Below are 23,987 nucleotides of genomic sequence, written 5' to 3'. Positions count from 1 at the left end.
AATCACTAGATTGATGCGGAATCTCAATCAAGTGAATGACACAAATCGTAAATATGAAATAAGAACACGATGTTGAATCTTCAATGCACACTATATTAATCAATAGTCTAGTATATAAGACTCTTTATGTCTCTTGGTTCTCTTTTTCTCTCTCAAATGTCGAAAATCAACAACTAGAATGACCAACCCAAAACACGGATAAATTTATACAATATATACCTAGACCTAGTTACAAAGGCCCAACCCAAAGCCCAACCGAAATTAATCAATAATTTCGGTCCAAACACCACCGAATTCATGGTGTTTTCGATCCTAGATCGAGAACTTTAAAAGCTAAGTAAAGTAAAGTATAAACCACAAATCATGTCCTAACAATTCCGAGTTTTTTGATCAATGATTCTTAGTTAGGCACCTCGACCCCTAGCCGATTTCAATTAATCGACCGCCTAGGCTGAGTTTTGCAACACTACAAGAAGGTATGCGTGTCTCTCCAAATAATCCTTACAATTTAGGTGGATATGTTGCATTTGGAACACCAGTACAACAAAAATTCAATCCACAAGTTGTTTTATGAAAACCATATTAGGAATCAACAAAATTTAGTACGTCAATCGCGAATATTTTGCCATCAAGCATTCATCCTAACTAGAATCATCACCCCATCCAACCATATTGCATAATGACATGGTTACATCCTTGAGGCAAAACACTTGGCGACTAACAATGCTCGTAGGTTTTAGAAGTAGTGTCATTGTCGTTGTTCTCTCTTGAACAATCATAACGCAAACTGATGAAAGAGAATCCAATTGGCCAATTAGCGTCAGTGTCATAAATTATTATTGATATCATTATCCCCTAAAAGCAAGCCTTTACCAACCTTTACTATAAAGAACAAAACAACCATGTAACATCCGGTTTCTTGATATTTCATTATTTGGGAATGCAGACTTTTATTTAGTCAAGAGAAGGTCTCGAGTTTTAAAAATTAAGGAGAAGACCTTAAGGAATAAGAATTTTAGGCTATGAGCATAACACTTTGGACTAAAGGTTTAATTTTGGGTTGATAAGCAGTTGGGCTTAATCATCTAACACCCAGTCCTCTCAAGTAAATTTCCTTCACTAAGTAAATTGTTAAATGTTGAAATGGTGGAATTTTGAAAGTTAAGCAGGGCGTAACTTAGCGCTACACAACATATAGAGGTTGCGTGGACATGGGGTTTTAATGGCTTGCGTTGGGCGTAAGTTTATGTATGCAGGGCGTACGTAGTCATTGCCTAAACCCTAATTTCAGGGTTTAGAGCCCTATTTAAAGGCTCTAAACCCCTTGAGGCCTTCTCTTATAAACCTCCACTCCCTTTAAGCCCCCACCTCGAAACCCTAATAATCATTTGAGAGTTTTTGAGCTATTTGAGTGTTTTGTGATCATCTTTGAAGGAAGGAGTTCATTTGAGAGCACTTGGAAAGCTTCAAGCCTTGTGGATCTGGGATTTGCACCTCTTGAGCATTCTGTAGAAGGTATAAAGTTCAGAGCTTGATGAATAACTTGATAAATCTTGTTAGATTTAGATTTATGTACCTTTTTGTCCCATATTCTTGTTCTAGTAGAGTATGAACTACTTAAGACCTTGTGAGTGACCTTTTTCTGTTGTTTTTGAGTGCCTTGAATCATAAAAATGCTATCTTGGTCCCTTCTTTCCACCTATGCATGAGTTATGGGGTTTAAGATCTTGTGATAAGTTAGGGATTTGATTTTGGACATTTTCTAGCAGAACCGCCTCAACCCACTACCACCATATGTTGACATATAAAAAATCAAGAATTAAGTAGGCACTCGAACAGATGATCCTACTCTAGAGCCACAACCAAACATGGAACATGCAAGAAAGCCTAGATCAAGAGTTCTCAGGTTATCCTACATGGCTACATATAGTCCCTAGGTCACTACACTAGATTATAACTAGCTAGTACATGTAGTCATATAGATCGCTACCACATAACAACATGTTATATGCCAGGATATAGATCTAACAGATCACTACAACATAGTGACATCTTATATACAAGGATACAGATCTAACGAATCACTACAGTATAAAAACATACTAAAGACCAACAATCCAAATAATACATAACCATATATACTCAGAGGCGATATAAACACCTTGATAGGTGATCCTACTCTAGAGCCACAACCAAACATGGAACATACAAGAAAGCCTAGATCAAAAGTCCTCGGTCTATCCTACATGACTATATACATTCTCTATGGCACCCCTCTTCTAAAAGATAACCAAACTAGTGTGCTGACATTGGTGTCATCGACCCAAGAGTACAATGAGGCAAAAATCACTTGAAATGAAGAAACTCGAAAAACTAAGACGCGTTCCCCTTTCTGCACTGAGTGCTCCCATGAATCCGCTAATCACCAAAACCAAGTAAAACCTTAATTAGCAGTCCAAAACCCCTAAAGTTTTATCTAAAGTCAAAATTGGTCAAAAGTCAACGGTCAATGAAAGTCAACAAATTCAAAAGTCCATGGCAGCTGCATACGCCCAACGTACGCGACCTGATCTTATTTCTCCATTGAGTACTTTATCAATTAAGACCTTTTGTCCAGAGCTCAGATATAGACTCAAAAACATCGACTTAAGTCATAAAGTTTCCACCTTTATGACTATCCATGGCTAGAAAAGGTTCAAAAGTCAAAACCCTAACTTATTAATCCATTAAAACATCATAACTCTTGCATTTAAGTGATAAACAAACCAATCTCACATTTTTATGGTTCCTAATAGCTTCATAATGGATAAACTTTCCAACTTTATCCATTAGAATGGTCCCAACAAACAAGATCTAGTCTGTAAGTATTAAAGGGATCAAAAGTGCATATTTTTCAACTTAATCCATTAAGTCCAAGTCTACAACCTTCAGAATCAATATGTTGTTTAGATAGCTAAAGTTTCGAACTTTATTCATAACAAGGTCACAAAACTTTCAAGATCTAAAATTTATGCACTTAAAGTGACCAAAAACTCATAACACCCAAAACTAGCCAAATCTAATAATTACATCATCAAGATTCAAACTTTATACCTCCAGAAGAAGAATAAATGTGAACAAGGTATGGATATACAAGCTCTAATGCAACCAACACTTCTCCAATGATCTACTTCTCCTCCAAGATGCACCAAGAACACTCCAAAGCACTTAAAAACACATTCTTTTTGCTCACAAGGCTCAAACTAGGGTTAGAGTTTCGAGGGAGGACGTTGAAGGGGTGAGGCTGAGAATGGAAAGGAATTAAGGGAGTTAAGGAGCTTAAATAGGGCTCAAAACCCTAAAATTATGGTTTAGGGTCTGATCGCGTACGCCCAACGTACCAGGTTGATCCCTCGCGATCCTCCTTGCCCAGTACGCCCAACTTACGTTGCTAACCCAAAAATAGCTCCAAAATATCATTTAAATATCTTGGACTAAAAACTTATTGAATAAAAATCCATATTTCATGCAAGAACCCGACCTATGACTTTTCCCTTTCTACCATTTCGGCCCAAAACACAATTCAAGGGTTAAATCCCTTAACTAACATTACCTCCTTCCACAAGGACTAAACTTTGCCTCCTTAAGGTCCAAAGCCTTACACAATCAACTTCCGGCCCATGACCTATAAATGACAGGAAACAGGATGTTACAGATCTAATTGGCGAATTGGAAAAAAGACTTTCAAAACTATATATTAAAAATATTGATACTCTTAACAAATAACAACTGATGAATATGAAGAAATTAATAGTGATAGTGAAATTGATATTCATACTTTTGATCAACAATTCATAAATGATCAACATATTAATCGACTTACTAATGATTTGTCTCAATTAAATAAAATTAATCATTCTGAACATAACACGTTTGGAAGGAATAAAAAAAGAACACTAGTTATTGGAATAAACCTTATTTTCCTAATGTTCAAATTGAAGAAAGAGCAATTCAGTACGATCATTCTTCCTATGATGGAACTTCTGTTTACGAATGGAACATCGATGATTGCTCCGAACAACAAATAATGAATATTGTTCAAGAAATAACTATGAAAACCAATGCTTACAAATCAAAAGGTAATACTCAACTTAAAATAGTTAATATCATTCTTTTTGGTTTTATTGACACTCTTAAAGGCTGGTGAGATTTCTATGTTACATCTGAAGAAAAGAACGAAATTTTAACTGCGATAAAAACCATAATAAAACAAGAAAATGCTCATCATATACCAACATTAGAAGAAAATATGGTTAATACATTAATTTTTTCTATTATCAAAAATTTTGTTGGAGATCCTACTACGTTTCAAGAAAAAAACTTCAAAAAATACTAATGAAAACTGTTATGACATTTGTCACCCGTAGACCTGCAGGTCCCACTGTAGCTAGCAACAAAGTGTGGGGTGTCAAACCCAATATAGATCTATACACAACTATCACGTTCTCCCTACAAGAGACTCTAGTTATAACTACCAGGAATTTTAACCCGTACTCTAGGAGTACTGAGAAGGATGTCTCACGATTTAAGTTAACAAGTTTACGTGTGGTGTGCGTGAGTGTAAAACCTTTTTCTATGGGAATAAAACCTTCTGAAATGTGTTTGTTGTGTTAATAGAAACATAAACCATACCTATTATAGTTTATCAAAACGTTTAAATGTATTAGTTATAACTTTGTTTACGATGGTTAACTACTGTATTTGTGAAGGTAAAAACTCTTTTGTTTACCGATTTGTATATACCTTTTACTAAAGTGAAATAACATGCAATATGACAACTAATTAATTACCATGCTTATGAAGGTAAAAATCCATTTGTTAACTGATGTATGTCTATATACTAAGACAAAAATGTCATATATTGCAATAACATATAATCACATAAAGATACACCTTGCTCAACATGTTACAAGGTGAAATGAAATCGATAGCATTTTTCTGTTGATAACATTTTCTGTTACTTTTCTTAGAAAATTTGTAGATAAATCATCAAAGGTCCAAATCAAAATCCGTAAATTCTGAGAGTTTGGAAAATGAGTCTAGTTTGTTCATAAATTTTCCCATGATTTTTAGTGACCTCTAACTTGTGTGAACAAGTCCATAATCACAGACTGGTCCGGATTGATGTTTGAAATGATAGGCAGTTTTGTAAAAATCACCATAAATTGTAGAAAAATCGTATGGAGATGTGCAAGTAGCCATTTTAAAGATAAAAATCTTGAACTACATGCAACTAAAACAGTTTTGAAAACTAAAATGTTTAAGTTGCCCAAAACAGTCCGTAAATGGAGTCCAACTTTTCTGATGAAAGCTATTAAAAGAATTTAGTTGTGTTCTTGGTGTTTTAACTTGTATTCCCCCCTTAAAACTTAAGAAAACATGAAAATATAGGGGTATGAACTCACCTTGAGTGATTTCAGTGGGTGGATGTTGAAGAAGAGAAGTATTCAACTCGAGAACACTTAGAATGTTGTTAGAAGATTCGTAGATCTAACACCAAATTGATGGGATTTGTGTAAGCAATCCATGATTTTGAGTAGGAGGATGTGAATTAATCATAAGAGGGATGAAGATAAGCCTTGGAAAATGCCTTGGAAACCTCGATATTGAGAGAGAAGAGTTGAGAGAAAAGTGTTTGGTCTTTTGGTGGAAATGAGAGAAAATGAGTGAAGTGAGGAGAGAGGGTGAATTTTCCCAGCTCTTAGAACGTGAGAATGGATGGAAATGATGATAAAGTACAAGGATGTGACTAGGTATGGTGGGAGGAGTGTGGCTGGTCATGGAGTGGGGGTGGGGGTGGTTGCTTGTGTCATGAACTAAAGGAAAGTCAACACTCCACCTCTCGTACTTCACCCACTCTTCTTGGATAATGTTTTATCCCCAAAAACGTGGTTAATTGATAAATATGGGACCTTATATGTTAAAATAAAGTTTTGGGTGAAAATCCCACGTTAAAATGATGAAAAACGGGTTTAAAATGAAATCGTGGTAAAAAACCGGGAAGAAATGCTCTTTCTGCGAGGCTTCTCGTAGGGGGGCCGAAGGTGGCTAGGTTCGGTCCTTAGAAGGCTGGGACCGAAGGCGCGGGTGAGTCAGGAGGTGAAATGGAGCGAAGCTGGTCAGGAGCGAAATAGCCCGAAGGCGAAGGTAGGAAGCGAAGGCCGGTTCGGTTCGTCCGAGGTTCGGGCCCGAGAGGGAGGGTTCGGTCCGAAGGCTAGAGCTCGGTTTGGTCCCTGGTGCATGGTTCGGTTCCTCAACAGTTCGGTTCTCATAAGAACCTTCGGTTCTAAGAGGGTTTGCCCCTAAAGAGTGGATTCCGGGTCCTTAAGCCCATTTTACTCGTTTTTACCCCGTTTCAAGCCGTTTTTGACCCGATTAAGGGTTAGGATGGCCCGAAAGACTATAAAAAGTTTTAGGAACTTTTGAGAGAGATTTGGAAGAGATTTCACATTCTTGGAGTGATTTCTCATACAGAGAGAGATTTACGAGAGATTTCACATTCTTGGAGAGATTTGGGAGAGATTTCACATTCTTGGAGAGATTTGGGAGAGATTCTAGATAGAGAGAGATAGGGTGAAAACGATTGAGAGAGGTTTCGTGTGTGAAATTTGTGAGTGTCCGGATTCACAACGCAAGGTCCGTAAACCCCATTAAGCCATGTTTAAGGATCTTACACACTCCCGATAAGTACGCAACATTATTTTATCGGTTTGGTTCATTACTTAACGCAGTTTTAGGTTAATAAAATCTAGATATGCGAACTTTTCCATTGATGATTTCTCATTATAATAGCGAGTTGTATAGTAATTACCTAATGTAAGCCCTAGTACCAAAGGGTTAATTGGGTCGAACGATTTGACTTGTTGACTTTAGTTGACTTTGACTTGACCGGAAATTGACGGTTGTCACAGAGATCCTGACTGGCCAGATGCCATGTCGCTCCTGAACGCCCTGAGGCGATCCTCCATCAACTCAACTATCCCTTCCTTGATCGACCCGAAGATAATGGGAGTCGACTCAAGGATGCCTCTGGTGATCTCTGACGCGATGACTCAAACGAGAGCTGCGCAATAGGGCCAAATCCAGCACTCTGAGATTATTCAACCCTGATCACATATGACGTGACGTATTCACCTAATGGCTAACTGTCATTGTTCAGAGTCCCACAAAGCACAAAGCAAGCAGCATTCGAACAACAGGGAACAATTCTCTAGCAACTATATTCTCATAACATGAATGGTACTAGCATACAATGCTAAGCTCATACTATCAGACATAACCTAAACAGGCTATCCTACTGCTGTCTACTCAATTCTAGCATGCAATTTTATAAGCTGAAGCACAAAAGGCAGACACGTAAGACATCACTCCTAGATCCTTAGTCCTATTCTAGCATGTTGTTCTACTGAAACTGATAAGCATAACATAAACTTGTATGGGTATGATATGTGTGTATATATATATATATATATATATATATATATTATATTTATACATTATATCTTAATATTTTAGCATTTATTATTCTCTTTTAGAACTAAAAAGTACTTATAATGCTTTGAATTATGATTTGCAGCTATTCGTTGTTGATGGAGCACAAAAGAAAAGACTGGAGCGGAATTAGGGCTTACAAGCTAAAAGAAAGAAAAAATGTTGGAAGAGTCAATTACGCCCCGCGTAATGGACATGTACGCTAAGCGTAATAGCAAAAACGAGTTATGCCCAGCGTAATATATGGTTACGCCCAGCGTAACTGCTTGCATCTGGATAAACTCTTCGCGATAAGTTTCTGAGTACGCCCAACGTAATCTGACTTACGCCCAGCGTACGTAAGTCGGTTCCAAGGGCTATAAAAAGCGATTATCAGCTAACCAGAGGGGGGGATTTGACTTCTAACCTAATTTAGTCGATAATTAACTTATGTTAAGCCGTTTTGAGGGTCTAGAAGGCGGCCGGAAGGCCGTTAAGCTAACGGGATCGGAGATCGGAAGGATTGGAGAGCGGATACATGTCGGTAATCATATAGGTTGTTAACGTGACCATGTTTAGCATTCCACTGTGATACTATTATGTGTTTAGTTTCTGATTTATGTGTAAAAACCTTTTACTTTGTGTTTATGATTGAATGAAACCTTGATTATTGGACTAATTGCTATATTGAATTGTTTGGTTATGTTTAATTTATCTTGCCAAGCTTGTTAAAAGATCCTTATGTGTTAATGATAATTAGTTGCTATTAATTGTCAAGTAAATTAAGTTTATGAACATCTGCTTAATTACTTGTGTCTTATGACTTTGATGACCATCAATATTATAAGTCTAGAAATAGCGAATGCGAAACTAGGATTAACTTGGAAATAAGTAAGTTAATGTGGGGGCCTTGATTGATGACCATCAACAAGAGGTTAATTGAATGACCAATTTGATTAACTATTATTACAAGTCTTGCTCGATACGAACTGAACACTAGGAAGCATGTTAGTTTAATCAACTGATCACTGTTTGAATTGACTTGTTTGCTAAAGGATTAGTTATAGTGAACGCGAATCTAATCATTTTAGGAATCGGTGAACATGAATAAATGAATTTGTGTATGCAATTGTCTATGCTTTTAAGGTGTAATTTATCTAAACCAAAGTACCTGAAGAGATTTGTTCTCCTATTAGTTTATCGAGAATTGTCAATTAATTGTTCGTTTGAGATTTATTAAACTACTTCTCTATTCCTTTCGTGTGATTCGTAACCTATAATTAAATATTTTAAATTAATTCACCACCGTTCCCTGTGATCGACACCGGACTTACCTAAGCTATACTGTAATCTGACTAGGTACACTGCCTATAAGTGCTTAGTTAGTTTAAGTTTGTTAGGTTATAAATATCAAAATTAGTGGGTACTTTCGTGCACATCAGGGTACTTTGGGGAATACTTACTTGAGCTCGGTCGGTCGCGCACATCACACACTTCATTCTTTCTTAAAACTCTTTACTTAATCTTTTAGAAAACTTTTTCTTTTTCGAAATCCTTTATTCCCTTGATTTGAGTTTAGACACCCCCGAAGGTGTGTCTGAATCCCTCAAACCAGGGCTCTGATACCAACTTGTAACGACCCAATTTTCAAGTCCAAAAATTTCATTTTTAATTAAACACTTTGCAAAACATTTGTAAATAAACAACATTCGGTCATATCATTTCTTAAAACATATTCCATGTCTTCAAACCAAAACATGAAATCAACTATAAAGTCAGAGTACAAATCCCAGAATAAGCTCATAATGCAGAAGACAACATGTGTGTATGATGTGCCGCTACCGCGTCAGCTCCTTCCCCTTTGCTGAAGAGGTACCTGAAACCAAAATTGTAAACTGTAAGCACGGAGCTTAGTGAGTTCCCCCATCGTACCACATAACATACATACTGCCAGGCAATTCTGGGGTGCCGTCCTACCCGTGTCAAGCCATTATGGGGTGCTGACCTACCCATGTCAAGCCATTCTGGGGTGCTGACCTACCCGTCGGTCCTAACAACCGAACTTGGGGATTATTCCCCTCCTACTACCACTATTACATATAACATATCATGTCAGCATACAAACATATCATCACATACTGTCAGACATATCTGGGATGTCTGACCTACTCTTTGGTCCTAACAACCGAACTCTATTTTTATCACATATAACCTATCATGCCAACATATAACATATTAGGTAGTAGCAAACCTATATGATATCACAAAGACAATCATCTAACATACAACTCCTACTAGTGGGCCGGCATTGTGGCCGTAGACCCACCGCTACTGGAAGGTAATTCACCTCGTAGTAGCTGCTGATCAGTGTGGAAATCTTCTGCCTGCTGCCGCTGCTGCTTCGGAAATTCTCCGGCTATAATTCCCACAAAACACTTAGTCATACATTGCTACTGTCCTTAGGGTAAAATGACCATTTTACCCCTCCCAAGTCAAAGTCAAAGTCAACTTCCAGTTGACCTGACTCGCCAAGTTGGCTCACCAACTCGCCGAGTCCCTACCCTTCCATTTGACCCTATACCCGTCTCTACTCGTCGAGTTAGGCGATGACTTGACGAGTTTTCCTTCTAAATGAACATCGACTGAATCTTCATCCGACTCGCCGAGTTGTATGAACAACTCGTCAAGTTCATCTTCAACTGATGAACAGGTCCTGTCCTTGACTCGCCGAGTTTTATGAACAACTCGTCGAGTTCATCTTTATCCATAAGAAGATTGCCTTGGACTCGCCGCGTCTGTTCATGCACTCGCCGAGTCCCATGAATATCCCGAATCAATGGCTTAGTCCAGAACATTGGGTCACTCCCCAGGACTCCCTAAACCTTTCCACACTCAACTGGGTCCTTTTGACCCTCAAATGACTTGGGACTCAAGCTTGGACTCGCCGAGTCTGTCGCATATTCTTACTAGATCTCGATTTCTGATGCACAACTCTTGATCAAAGGATAGATCTATGCTCCTAGGACCGTTCTAGCATGTAAAGTAACAACATTTACGTGCTTGCATGGGACTTTAAGCTCAAAAGGTCCTAAAACAAACCCTTGAGTTGCATGGAGCCTTTCTTGGGTGGAAAAGCACCCCCTTTCTGCTTTGTGACCCTTCAAGGGTCCTAGATCCGCACCCTCATCCCCAACCATGCTTGCATTCGTGGTTGGCTAGCTGAAATGGCTCATAAAGCTTTAAAACTCCACCAAAATGGGATCTAACATTTGGAAGGTCAAGGTACATACTTTTTACCTTGAATGAGCTGCAAATGATGCACCAATTCGGATCCCCTTCAGGCCTTCCTTGTTCCTTCAAGCTTCTCTTCCTACCTTAGATCACAAGCACACCAAAAACTCTTCAAATGCTCTAATTTGCTTCAACAACGGCTAGGGTTTGCTATGGAGGTTCTCTGGAAGTAAAGGGGATGAAGAAGGCCAAGTTAAAGTGTTTAAATAGGGTGTAAACCCTCAGATTAGGGTTTTTGTCCGAACAGTACCTACTCGCCGAGTCCGGGACCCGACTCGCCGAGTCCATAGCTTAAACCCCGCGTCTTGTCCCGCTTCTACTCGGCGAGTTAGTCCATCAACTTGCCGAGTCTAAGGCCAAAAATGAAAATATTTAAAGAGTTAATCACAAAGAATACGTACCAAGAACTAGGTGCTACACAATAATAAATGAATTAGGAATTTTTTTTGTAAACAATATGGATATCAACTCTTAACTGGACCATCTACTTCAAAATCAAAAAATTATAAGAAAAAATTCTCAAAATATTTTAAGAAAAATAAAAAATATAATAGTCCAGAAAATTGGCATAAAAAGAAAGACTACTCTAAAAAAATATTATAAGAAGACATATAAAAAATTTAAAGGAAAATTAAAAGACATTATTATTTATCATAAATGTGGTCATATCGGTCACACAACCAACAATTGTTATGCCAATACAAAAATTAATGAATTAAATGTATCTGAGGAGTTAAAAGGACAAATAAGAAAAATTGTTTTAAATTCATATTCTAATTCTGAAGAAAGTATTTATGATTATCAAACAAATGATTTAAATGTTTTAGAACAAACTATGAGAGAGATAGTTCAGATATATGTGAATGTATTTGTAAATGCCACTATAATTCAATTAATGTTATTTCGTATGATTTAATTAATGTTCTCAATATGAATAATAAAGAACTACTAAAAAACTTAGATCCTATTAAAAAAATATTTAATAATTAATTATTAAACAAATGCTTAGTAAGAAAGAAAGTGATACTATAATATCTAATAATACTGAATTTTTGATCTCACTAACGTCTTTGAAAGATTTTCAAAAAAAAAAAACAATTTCTACTCAAGAACCTTAAGAATAATTAAAGTTAGTTAAACATGAAATAAAAGAAATAAAAAATAGACTTTTTACTGTTTGAAAAAAAGAAAAACAATCCCTAAACGAAAAAGTACTAATTAGGAATATTATAAATTCATAACTTTCTAAAAAATAGAATACTCAGATTACTCTAGTAAAAAATAATTTTCAAATAAACATAACAACTTTAATAGATAATGGTGCAGATATAAGTTCATTCAAGAATGAATAATTGCTAACCAATTCTATGAAAAAAAACATCTTCTAGGTTAAATGGAGCAGGAGGCTCAAAATTAATTGTAAATTATAAGGTTTCAGATGTTTATATTTGGAATGATTAAGTCTAATATTTTAAAACCCATTTAATTTTAGTAAAGAATCTCATTTATCCTTGAATTTTAGGAACATCCTTTATTACTATGATATACCCATTTAATGTTTATGAAGTCGGTATTAAAAATATTATTCTTGGCAAAAGTTACATTCAATTTTAGGAACCAACTCAATTTTCAAATATAAATATACTCGGCTATAAAACAAAACAAACTAAATATCTAATTAATGAAATAAATGACATACATATAATTAATCAACTAAAATATAAGCATATTCAAGACAAAATGAACAAATTTAAAATTAAAGTTTAAATATAATATTTGCACTAATATTCCAAATGCCTTTTAGAATAGAAAACAATATATTGTTAAATTACCTTATATTAGAAATTCATTATAAAAAATAAATTCATGGTTTATTAGGTAAGAAACCAATGTTTTAAAAACCGGTTTTCTAATTGAATCGGTCGGGTGACGTTTTCCGATTCAACCGGTTTAACCGGTCCAACCGGATGGTCAAACCGGTTCTATATTTTTATATGTTTTTAATTATCCTGCATACATTGATTACAAAACTTGTCATTTTTTTAGTATTACAAATGTAAATAGAATGCAACATATAAAAATAATCATTATAAATGTCAAAATCAAACAAAGAAGTCAAAACAAACACAAAAATCCAAAAATATCTGGTTCAACCCGGTCCATTCCGGTTTAATTCAGCCGGTTGAACCGGTTTTTTACCAAAACCGGCCGATTCAATCCGGTCATGAAATCATTATAAAACCGGTCGAAATCGAATCGCCCTCACCTCCGGTTCCTGGTTCAACCGGCCGGTTCGAACCGGTTTTTAAAACACTGTAAAAAACTTATACGACTTTCCAAATCACTGTAGTCTTGTTAAGCCTTTCATGTTATGAATGCAACAAAATTAGAAAGAGAATCACCAAGATTGGTTATCAATTATAAACCTTTAAACAAAGTTTTAAAATAGATTAGATATCCTGTTCCCAATAAAAGAGATTTATTGAAAAAACTTTATGATTCAAATAAATATTTTCAAAATTTGACATGAAATCAGGTCTCTAGCAGATACAACTTCATGAATCTTACAAGTATAAAACATGTTCCTTTTGGATATTTCGAATGAAATGTTATGTCATTTAGATTAAAAAATGCTCATTCATAATTTCAAAATACTATGAATGATATTACCATTCCTATAAACAATTTTGTTATTGTTTATATTGATGATTTTTTTTTTATTTTCTCAAAGTTTATTAATCAACATTTTAAACATCTAAATATATTTTATAACTTAATTTATAAAAATGGTTTAGCTATTTTAGCAACAAAATTGCATTTATTTAAAGAACAAATTTGATTCTTAGGTTATGATATTATCAAAAATATAATCAAACTAATATCAAGAAGTTTAGAATTTTCAACTAAATTTTCTGATGAAATTAAAGACAAAAAACAACTTCAAATATTTTTAGGATGCTTAAATTATATACACGATTTTTTCAAAGATTTATGAATTATATGTAAACCACTTTATAACATGTTAAAAAAATAATCCAGAACCCTGAACTCAAAAGCACATTGATATAGTCAAACTTATTAAACAAAAAATCCCAACATTACCATGTTTAAATCTACCTCATCCAAATTTAAAAACTATAGCCGAAACAGACACAAATGATATAGGATTTGGAGGCATATTAAAAAAAATGACAAATTCAAAAGATGAACAACTAGTTAGATATTTTTCAGGTGCGTGGAATGATACCCAAAAAAATTATTTAACAGTTAAAATGAAAGTTTAGCATTGTTCAATGCATTAAAAAGTTTGAAGATGATTTATTTATGAAACAATTTTTATTAAGAATTGATTGTCAATCTACAAAATCGATTTTAGAAAAATATGTTAAAAATAATATTTCCAAACAAAATTTTGTTAGACGACAAGCCCTTCAAAAACTTGTACCTTTTCATTCTCAACCAAATAGATTTTCTCATTTATCTTCAGAAAACAAATCTGTACTTTTTACCGATGTTTTTCAAAACAAATAGTCAAAACTTATCACTCTTAATGTTTCTCCAATCAAGGCTATCATTCATTTTATCAGATCTCCATCTTCATCTCCTTTAAGAACTCAAAAAACTGTTCTTTCTACTCCGAATACTAAGACTCCATATATTATAAATCCAAATATTGAAAGAATTCAAATTATTGAAGACTCTTAAATTTCAAAATTAAATCAATGATCTCATATTCTCACTGATCATCATTTTGGTCGTGGGAAAACCTTTTATTTTGATTCCTATAAAACCAGAGAATATTATCAAACCATTCTTCAAGAATATGGCCTATATGTTTTACTCATCATTCCAACTCATCAGAAGGAACAATTGATTATAGTAAAGCCTAAATTCTCAATGTCTTTTCTTCTAATGATTGGTCATTGAATCCCCATTCTGAAAAGATTTTGGTAGGATATCTGCCTATCCAAAATATTCTTATTGTGATTATCAAGAAGCTTGGTCTAAAACATTCCTTGTACGTAATTATTCACATTATTGGTTTATTTTTTTTATCTAAACTTTGATTGTGTATACCCTAGATGGTTCGTTAATTGGTATAAGTTCATGGGCTTAATACCAAAATGTCTACATGAAGTTTTGAATGGATTTCTCAAATTCAAAGAGTTATTTGTTCAATCTATCACTAAATTTGGATATCTATTATAATTTTCCATGTTATTCAAAACTCTATGGATTATACCGTGGACTTATAATTATCAAGAAGCAAAATGCATTTATCCTCGTTGGCTTAACTACCCATATAAGATAAAATGGTGGGGAAAATTCAAACTTCCTCAAGCCAACTCAACGAAAGTAATCAAATATTATCAAGAAATCTATCATTCTACATAAGCAAAAATAGAAGAAATCAAGAACGCTTCTCTTTCTCCCTAAACTAGTAGCTGGAATTCTTAACGCTGCCGATTCTAAAAAATCTTTATCAAAATATTATCTAGAATATAATTACAGGTCATTATTGACTCAATTGATTAATCTCAATCATGATATACAGACAAAAAACTTTTGCCAAAAGAAGAAATTGCTATGTCGACCATAACACCATTTAAAGATTCAAATTATTAATAGAAGAAAAAAGATAGCCAAAAGAAGAAATTGCTATGTCGCCATAATACCATTTCACGATTCAAATTATTACTAGAAGACAAAAGATAGCTAAAAGAAGGAATTGCGATATAGGTCAGTTATGACAAAAGACAATTATTGAATAAAATGTTGAAAGTATTCAATAAATGAAGATCTACTAAACTACCGGTTACCAATATCTAACTCACATTCTTCTATATATTGTGTTGGAATTTTAGTGTTAGTGGCATTAGAAAATTTTCACTCTCTTAAATATTTAGTTTATGTCTAAGAAAGCTTCACGATGTTCAAAAAAGTCTCTAAAATTTCATATTATTCTTTCTCCAAATATATATATATATATATATATATATATATATATATATATATATATATATATATATATACACTAGCCGTAAACCCGCGCAAAGCAGCGGCGAAAAATAGTTTCTCATTCGGAAATAAGTTCTATACGGAAACATGTTAGATTTCAAGTAACACAAAACATATGCATATTGTTATCGATCGGTTTTACGGCAACAAATAAATGTAACCCTCGCAATACAAAAGAAAATAAATATTTTGGTGTCTAGTGTACGTTTATAGTCCTTCATTTTAGAAATCAGGACACATCCATACGAAGTGACTTGCTTATAACTTTATTGGTATTGATAAAGTTAATAAAATGGAGAATCAAAGTTAATCTTAACAGCCCGGTTTGCTTGATACAGATAAGTCTAAACGGATATATCTTATTATCCACTTTACTATCTAAAGTTTTAAACCGAAAAATAATAAAATTAATACAACCATATTTTATGGAACGTAAATAACAAATGGAATACTAATTTTCTATTAGTCATAAATCATACATAGATATTTTTTCTTCATATTAAACAAAGTATTTGATTTTACAACTGACTGATCAATTTCGATTAAAGGACATAAATAATAAATAAAACTTAAAAAAAATACAAATAAAAGGGCCTATATAATGGATTATTTATTTTATTTTAATTGGATAAGAGATCGGGTCAAATTTTTGGAAAACATAAGATTTCAAAGGTAATCAGATTAAAATTTAATATTATTTTATTCATGATTAGTTGTACTTTACGCTTAGAGAGTTGAACGTCTTAAAAAATAATATTATTTTATTGGATCTATTTATAGAAATAGTAGGATTTCTTTTATAAGTTAGTATATATATATATATATATATATATATATATATATATATATATATATATATATATATATATAGAGAGAGAGAGAGAGAGAGAGAGAGAGAGAGAAAGAGAACCAAATTAAACTCATTAGATAGAACCACACTCATAAGTCTATGATTATTATGTGAACGGATTAAATATTTAAATTAAAATGATTTACAATCTATCCTAATAAATGAAGATCATTTTTTCCCCACATGTCATACTCTAATTCATTTTGTCACGTGTCATTTTGTGGTTATTTTAATTTTTTTTTTCAACATGCCATTTTATGGTTTTTTCCATTTTATTAAATTTCACATAATCTACCATAATAAATGAAAATTTTATTGCCACTTGTCATTCTCTCATTTAATTGACACATGTCATTTTGTCATAATTTTGAGATATATTAATTTTCCACTTGTCATTTACTTCATTATTCACTAGTTTACAACTCGTGAGAACCACAGTTATAAAATGAATTAAACTTTCATATAAAAAGTCAAAATTATTAATTAATTATTTTAAATAAGTTGTTATTTAAGAGAAATTTTTTTAGTTATATAAAATTAAATCGTTGATTTAAATAAATAATGAAGTTATATCATCTTATAATATGTATTAAATTTATTTTATTTTTCAATCTAATGTTATTAATTTAATATAATTAGAGTGAAAAATTTAAAATTTGAAATTTAAATAAAAAAAATCAATTATTAGTTTAATGTAATTAGAGTGAAAAAATTTAAAATTTAAAATTTGAAATGATTAATTAATAGGTTGACAAGTGGCATGATAATGGATATATAACATTAATGAGGTGTTCTAATTGTATGACACTTGTCAATATGTGATTAAACCTATTCTTTTATTAGAATAGGGAGATTTCCAATATATCATTAATTTGGTTTCCATAAATTAAATCTACCATAATGACTATTAATTTCAAATTTTAAATTTGAAATTTCAATTTCAGTTTCAAATAAGTTTACACTTTAACCTTTGTATTTAACATTTTGTTATAATAACTCGTTTAATACACGAGTCTGACAATTAAACACATAATTTTAATTAATTTATTTTTTGCATGTTTTTTTGTCATAATTTTCACTTATTTCATATTTTAAATTCAAATAAACTTCTCATTTAATCGCTCATATTTAACATTATGTTTTAATCAACCTGTATAATATATGGGTCTCACAACTAGTATTTAAATATAATAATTGTAACAAATATATAGATAAATGCATATCAATTTCATTGATTGACTTTCCTTCTAATTTCTAAAATTTTAAATTAAACTCTTATTAGTTTCCTTTATTTATTTATTTAAATTTAAAAAAGAAAAAAACATTTTAATTTTAATAATTTAATATATATATTTTTATAAAATCCTAACTTGTCAAATGTTTAGAATTTTTTATATATATATTTTTTCAAATGAATCCATATAATACATAGGTCTTACATATTACATATAGTAAAGTTATATATTTTTATCCATAAAATACTTACAGATAAGGGTATAACGGGGATTTTTCCTTAGTTCTTTGCTATAAGTCAGCCTATCTAATTTAAAATCTCATCTAATCTCTCCACTAAAGCCTATGTAATCAAATATGATGGGATGATCTTCTTCAGTAGCATAAAAGGTATTTGGTGGAGTTTAAAATAAAAAAGTGGGCAAAAGGAAGTATGTGGTGCTGAATCACTTTATTTTGCTATTTACATTTGTTTTTTTGTTATTTGTTTTACTTTTACTAACTAGTTTCTTTTTAACTTTGCAAATCACATCTTATGGTCGACAAATATTGATTCTTCTATTTTCAAGTGGTTTTGATTTTGCTATTTCCAAGTCGCATTCTTAATTGTGTTTTTTTATGTTTAATTTATTCCCAGTTACAATTTGATTATGCATATATAGTCATATCATTTTGAAAGTCCTTTCTTTTTAATTAGGTGAATCTCCCAACTAGTCAAATTATTTTGCAGGAACATGGATTCTGTTTTGGAAGGATGTCGAAGAAATAGAACTTATTGTTCGATGACTTATATTATGTGATCGTGGTGCTGAAAGTTTACATACTACAATATAAGAACTCTAACTATAATACATTAAATTGGTGATTGTATAACACTAAAATGGTGTTTGCATTCCAACCAAACACTAAAATTGTGGTTTTTAGAGGCCATGTAGCTTGACCTTTATATTTGGTGTGTGAAGCTATTCCAAACACTAAATGGTGTTTTTTAAAGGTCGATTGGAATGAGAACACCATTTTATTGACCTCTATAGTTGTGTTTTAGTGGTTGGTTGAAGTTGGTCTAAGTCATCAAAGTTCCAACATAGTCATTAATAACAAAATTATATAGCATCATGGTCATTAGTACCAAAATTGAAATTCTAGAATTGACCAATTTATATATATATATATATATATATATATATATATATATATATATATATATATATATATATATATATATATATATATATATTATTTTGTGTAAAGTTCTAGACATCACATTTAGGTTTGGTGAACATGATTACTTTTAGGGATTTTATATTGATGAAACATTGCCAATTTATAGATTTCTGAATAAATATTTAGTTATGAATATAAGCACATTACATATATTTGATATTCATGTATAATGATTACATTTTAAAGGTGTAAGTGAGCTGAACTCGGACCAAATCGTTAAAACTTCAACTCGAGATCGAGTTAAACGAGCCTAAGCCGAGCTCAAGCTTAAATATGAGGCTCATTTATTAAATGAGCTCGAGCCGAACTTTAATCAGTGAGCTCGCGAGCCTAAACGAGCATATATATATATATATATATATATATATATATATATATATATATATATATATATATATATATATACACATTATTATTATTTTTATATATTAAAATAAAAACATATTTGATGAATTAGACATTTAGGATATTAGTAAACAAGCATCTTAACGAACTTGAACCAAGCTTATGCTTATTTAGGCTCATTAGACAAAAAAAAGAGCCAATCTCGAGCCCAAACCAAGCCTATATAATTCTTCATATGCTCGAGCCGAGCTCCATACAAAACAGCTCGAATCAAGTCGAGCTCGAGCCCCTCATAACTTACACTAGCCCGAGCCGAGTCTGTTTAAGATCATGCTCGATTCGTTTACACCCCTAGACAAAACAAATAGTTCATTTAAAAAAAAACTTTTGTTGTTGATGATTATCAATCCCCTTCCATTTATCATGTTGATCATACTACTTCCATTCTTAAATATGTTCCACGGCCACACCTATAACTGATGTTGTTGATACCGCATCATCCTGACCGTCTGCCCGACCCGAGACAAGCGACCATCCAAACAGAAAATATTATTATTCTTAATATTTTTCTTATCTATAAATAAAAAGTTATAATACGAATTCCAAACACAAATCTACATTTCCGACAAATTTTTTTTCGAAATGAAACAAAAAATATGATTTATCAAAATTTATATTGTTAAGTTCGCAGTTGATACCATTAGCCCGCAGAGAGGATAGTGCGGATTGATGATCCATACCGCAGAATGACATAAAATTATGAAAATGCTCATAACATGTAACTGTTATAATTTACAAAAGAAAAATGGATATGCAAATGACCCTCTCGTTGATCATTTTCTAAAAGACCATTTTTTTTTTCTATTTTTTTGTCACTAAGGGTGTAGTTTGGTATTTTAGATAATTTCTCTTTTTTTATATCTTAGCAACCAAATTTTGATTAGTAATTTTTAGACTAATTTATGTATATAAAATTTACAAGTTGAGCCAAGCCAAAAGAGTAGCAGCCAAGCCAAGGTGGTGTCCAATTGCCGTTAGTAGTCTTCCCTACAACAAACTGCCTTCAAAAACTTGGCGTTCAATTCTTCTTTGGGCGCAAAAGCGCAATTGTATTCGTCAGTGTGAATGCGTGCATCACCAACGTGTCAGCCCCTCCTCTCTACCAAACCATTTTTTTTCTTCCGATTTTGAATTAGGGTTTCTCTCGATCTCGATTCAATCAAGGCCCACAGACACAGTATCGAATCCCAATCGAATCGAATCAACAACCCAGCCGTTACGGAATCATTACTCCATATTTCAAACACCGATTCTATCTCCCCCATTAAATTCATCGCTACATTCAATTCGTCAATTTCCTTCTTGCTTTTCTCGCCCTTTCAGGTGATTCTTCTTTTCATGGAATTCAAATCTTCGCTTCACTTTTTGATCAAATGCCTGCTTTCAGTTTTAATCGGCTACATTCGTTCAAATCGAGTCAGTTCGTCGTTTTCTGTAGTTTTAGAACTGTGTTTACTTCCGTCTATGATTTGATATATGAGATCAAAGCTTATAAGAGCATCTGTTGCTATACTCTGTGTTTTAGTGACTGTATATGTCTGGCGTTTAATGTTAGCTAGGGTTTATTTTGTAACGATTATGTCTTCGTTTTCAGGAGAAGGGATTAAATATATCACTTTTTCTTTTGTTTGACTCTTGGATGCGAAGATGAAACCAGATATTTTGGAGGTTCAACCGCAAGAACTTACGTTCTTATGTAAGCTGATTTCTCTCTTTCCCTCTCTGTATCTTTTTTTTTGTCTGATTCGTTTGATTAGATGACAATTCTGCTAGAAGTGATAGTTAAGTGAAATGAAGCTCAATTTGATAAAAAGATAGTAGAGCTATGGATAATCGCGAGAAACCACATTAGTAACCCTCACAAAATAATAGACAACTTGTGATTTTCATGCCTTTACCCTTGTATCTACTAAGCCAATTGCTGTCAAAAGGGAAAGGTATAATCTGTACACCTTGCTTTGTTGAGGTTTGAGTACTTGAATGCAAGCAAAGTGACTTATCCTAACAACAAAACAAGAGTCAGTAAGTTGATGGGTGAGGTACCTGTAATTTCCAACTAAAAAAGAGAGAAAAAAGCTTTAAAACAACCCCTCTTCTTCAACATCCCCACCCCATAGATGTATATACACCCACAGATGTACATATGTATTTTTTGGATGTGTTTAGAAAGTAAAGTATACAAGCATGCACATTATTGTATATTTGTAAACATGCAACTAACTATTTCCAATGGTATCCCATGTTTCACTCCAGTTGAACTGAAGAAACAAAGCACATGTTCTATTCAAATGATCAATAAAACCGATCACCATGTTGCTTTCAAGGTGCTGGCAGTTTTCCATGTTTCAAAATTTTCAAACCTTGTAATCCTTTTTAAACTTGAATAGCAGCATAGTTAACCATTTGGTTAACATTTTGCAGATCAAGACTACTAATCCAAAGAAATATTGTGTCAGACCAAATACTGGAGTTATTGATCCACATTCAGCATGTGAATTTTCAGGTATAAGCTTGTTTCTTGAAAGTTTTGAAATATTTTTTGCTTAAAAAGTCTCCTGAATTACTTTTTGTTCAAAATGCAGTTACTATGCAAGCACCAAAGGTAGCTCCTCCAGACATGATATGCAGGGACAAATTCTTAGTTCAAAGTACATATGTCCCAGAGGGAACAAAGGAGGAAGATGTCACCTCTAACATGGTTGGTTTTTTTCTGAAAAGGTTTTAAGTTCTTTTTTTAGTAGTAATTTGACTAATTTCTTTATCTGATTTATAAATCTTGACAGTTTGTTAGAGATGGTAAAGTTGTTGATGAAAAGAGGCTTAAAGTGATCCTCATATCTCCACCAGACTCACCTGAATCATCACCAATCAATGAAACATTAAAGATTGTGCAAAAAGATGATGACAGAGAAGTGAAAGATGAAATTGTTCAAAAACATACCTCTCATTCCAAGGTAATAGTTTTTGTATTCAGTAGTCGAAGAGAGAATTGAATGAATAATTAGTTTCTAACTTATGTCAGGTTGATGAGGGCATGGAAATGTCCAAAGGAGATGCTAAAAATGTAGAGGTAATAAAGAAAGAAGAACCTATGAAAAGGAAAGAAGAAGTTGTAAAAAGGAATGAAGAACCTGTTAAAAAGAAAGAAGAAGTTGTAAAAAAGAATGAAGATTATGTAATACAGAACAGAGATTTTATAAAAAGAAATGAGGAATCTGTGCAGATGAATGATATGGAAGTGCTGAGATTAGCTAAAGCTGTTGAAGAGATGAAGTCAATAGTCAAAGGACTCGAATCAAATCTTACCGAGGTCAGTTTTTTTTCTTATAATTTTTAGCTTTATTTTACTTTGATGTTTTTGTATTAAATTAATCAAGTGTTGTGTTGATTTCCTCAGGCTAAAGCAACTATTTTACATTTAACAGAAGAAAAAAGATCGGCTGCTCAAGAGAAACACTTCTTACAGGGAGAATTGGTAAATCCATTTTTATTATTCTTGGAACTAAATTATTTATAACTTGTATGAGGTTTTTGTTATGCTAAATCTGTTGATATTGAAGATTTTTACCAAGTAAACCCTTGATTTATTAAACAATAGAGAAAAAAAATGTGAGAATATCATGAAACAACACAAGATTCATTTAACATGTGATTATTGCATTGGTATTAATCGTTTAAACTGTTGAATTTTTGTTTGCCTAAAAGTGACAGCATATAGTCTTGTTAGTAAATGACTGATATACCCTTGTTGATGCAGGATTTGCTGAGAAGTAAGAGACATAGGGCACAGGTGGGATTTCCATTGCTGTTTGTCTTTATGGTGGCACTTGTGAGCCTTTATTTCGGGTACCTGTTGCACCCCTAGTGCCTTTCTTTTTCTTATGTTTATAAGCTACATCCTACTACTACTACTACTACTACTACTACTAGTGTCTATATGCCCCCAACTTCTCTCAATAAAGTCTCTACTACTGCTAAAACTCTTGTGTCCATATAGTTTTGAGGGTCATTTTGGTCTTTTGGTCTTGGTTGGTGTTCTTATAGGAGAATATATAATATGATGATATGTAGACGTGATGAGAATTAGAGACATGATCTCTTTTGTTTCTGCTTAAGTTCGTTTAGTAGTCCAAACTAATTGGAGACGGAGTAATGGTTGTTTTAATGTTTACTTGTTCTCGTTTTGTGCTTATATGATTATATGATGTTATAAAATGTGAAATAGGATCTATTAAATGTGGGATCTTTGAAATCAATAATGGATTATATTTTGGCTCTATTTGGGAGACTAGTTGATAACTTAGCTTATGAATTAATATTGTTTGGTAAAAGTTAGATTGCAATGTAAAATGACATAAATGAATATTTAGATATATAACTTAAAGAAAAAAAGGAATAGATATAAATAAAGACATATTTGGAATGTTTTTGAAAAAGCTCCATAATCTTATCCAAA

At 32.8% G+C, this 23,987-nt stretch overlaps 1 protein-coding gene across 1 annotated transcript; it reads left to right on the top strand.

Moving 5' to 3' along the window:
* The first annotated feature begins 20,458 nt into the window (after nucleotides 1–20,458).
* LOC111898340 (vesicle-associated protein 2-2) lies at nucleotides 20,459–23,723 on the top strand. Its single transcript, XM_023894268.3, has 9 exons — nucleotides 20,459–20,854; nucleotides 21,126–21,227; nucleotides 21,785–21,855; nucleotides 21,953–22,034; nucleotides 22,114–22,229; nucleotides 22,315–22,485; nucleotides 22,554–22,841; nucleotides 22,929–23,006; nucleotides 23,289–23,723. The coding sequence occupies exons 2-9, from the start codon at nucleotides 21,179–21,181 to the stop codon at nucleotides 23,394–23,396; spliced, it is 963 nt and encodes a 320-aa protein (XP_023750036.1). The 5' UTR covers nucleotides 20,459–20,854; nucleotides 21,126–21,178; the 3' UTR covers nucleotides 23,397–23,723.
* The last annotated feature ends 264 nt before the right edge of the window (nucleotides 23,724–23,987 follow it).

Source organism: Lactuca sativa, chromosome 5, assembly GCF_002870075.4.
Source record: "Lactuca sativa cultivar Salinas chromosome 5, Lsat_Salinas_v11, whole genome shotgun sequence".
Lineage (NCBI taxonomy): Eukaryota > Viridiplantae > Streptophyta > Magnoliopsida > Asterales > Asteraceae > Lactuca > Lactuca sativa.
Note: the sequence above shows the minus strand (reverse complement) of the source record. Positions and strands in the feature narration are given on the sequence as shown.

What these genes read in the sequence shown, in the direction of transcription:
- LOC111898340 (XM_023894268.3), top strand. Translation starts at nt 21,179, where the DNA reads ATGAAACCAGATATTTTGGAGGTTCAACCGCAAGAACTTACGTTCTTA. An exon ending in TTCAGCATGTGAATTTTCAG is followed by an intron (nt 22,035 to 22,113) that starts GTATAAGCTTGT and finishes TTCAAAATGCAG; the next exon opens with TTACTATGCAAGCACCAAAG. An exon ending in TCGAATCAAATCTTACCGAG is followed by an intron (nt 22,842 to 22,928) that starts GTCAGTTTTTTT and finishes TGATTTCCTCAG; the next exon opens with GCTAAAGCAACTATTTTACA.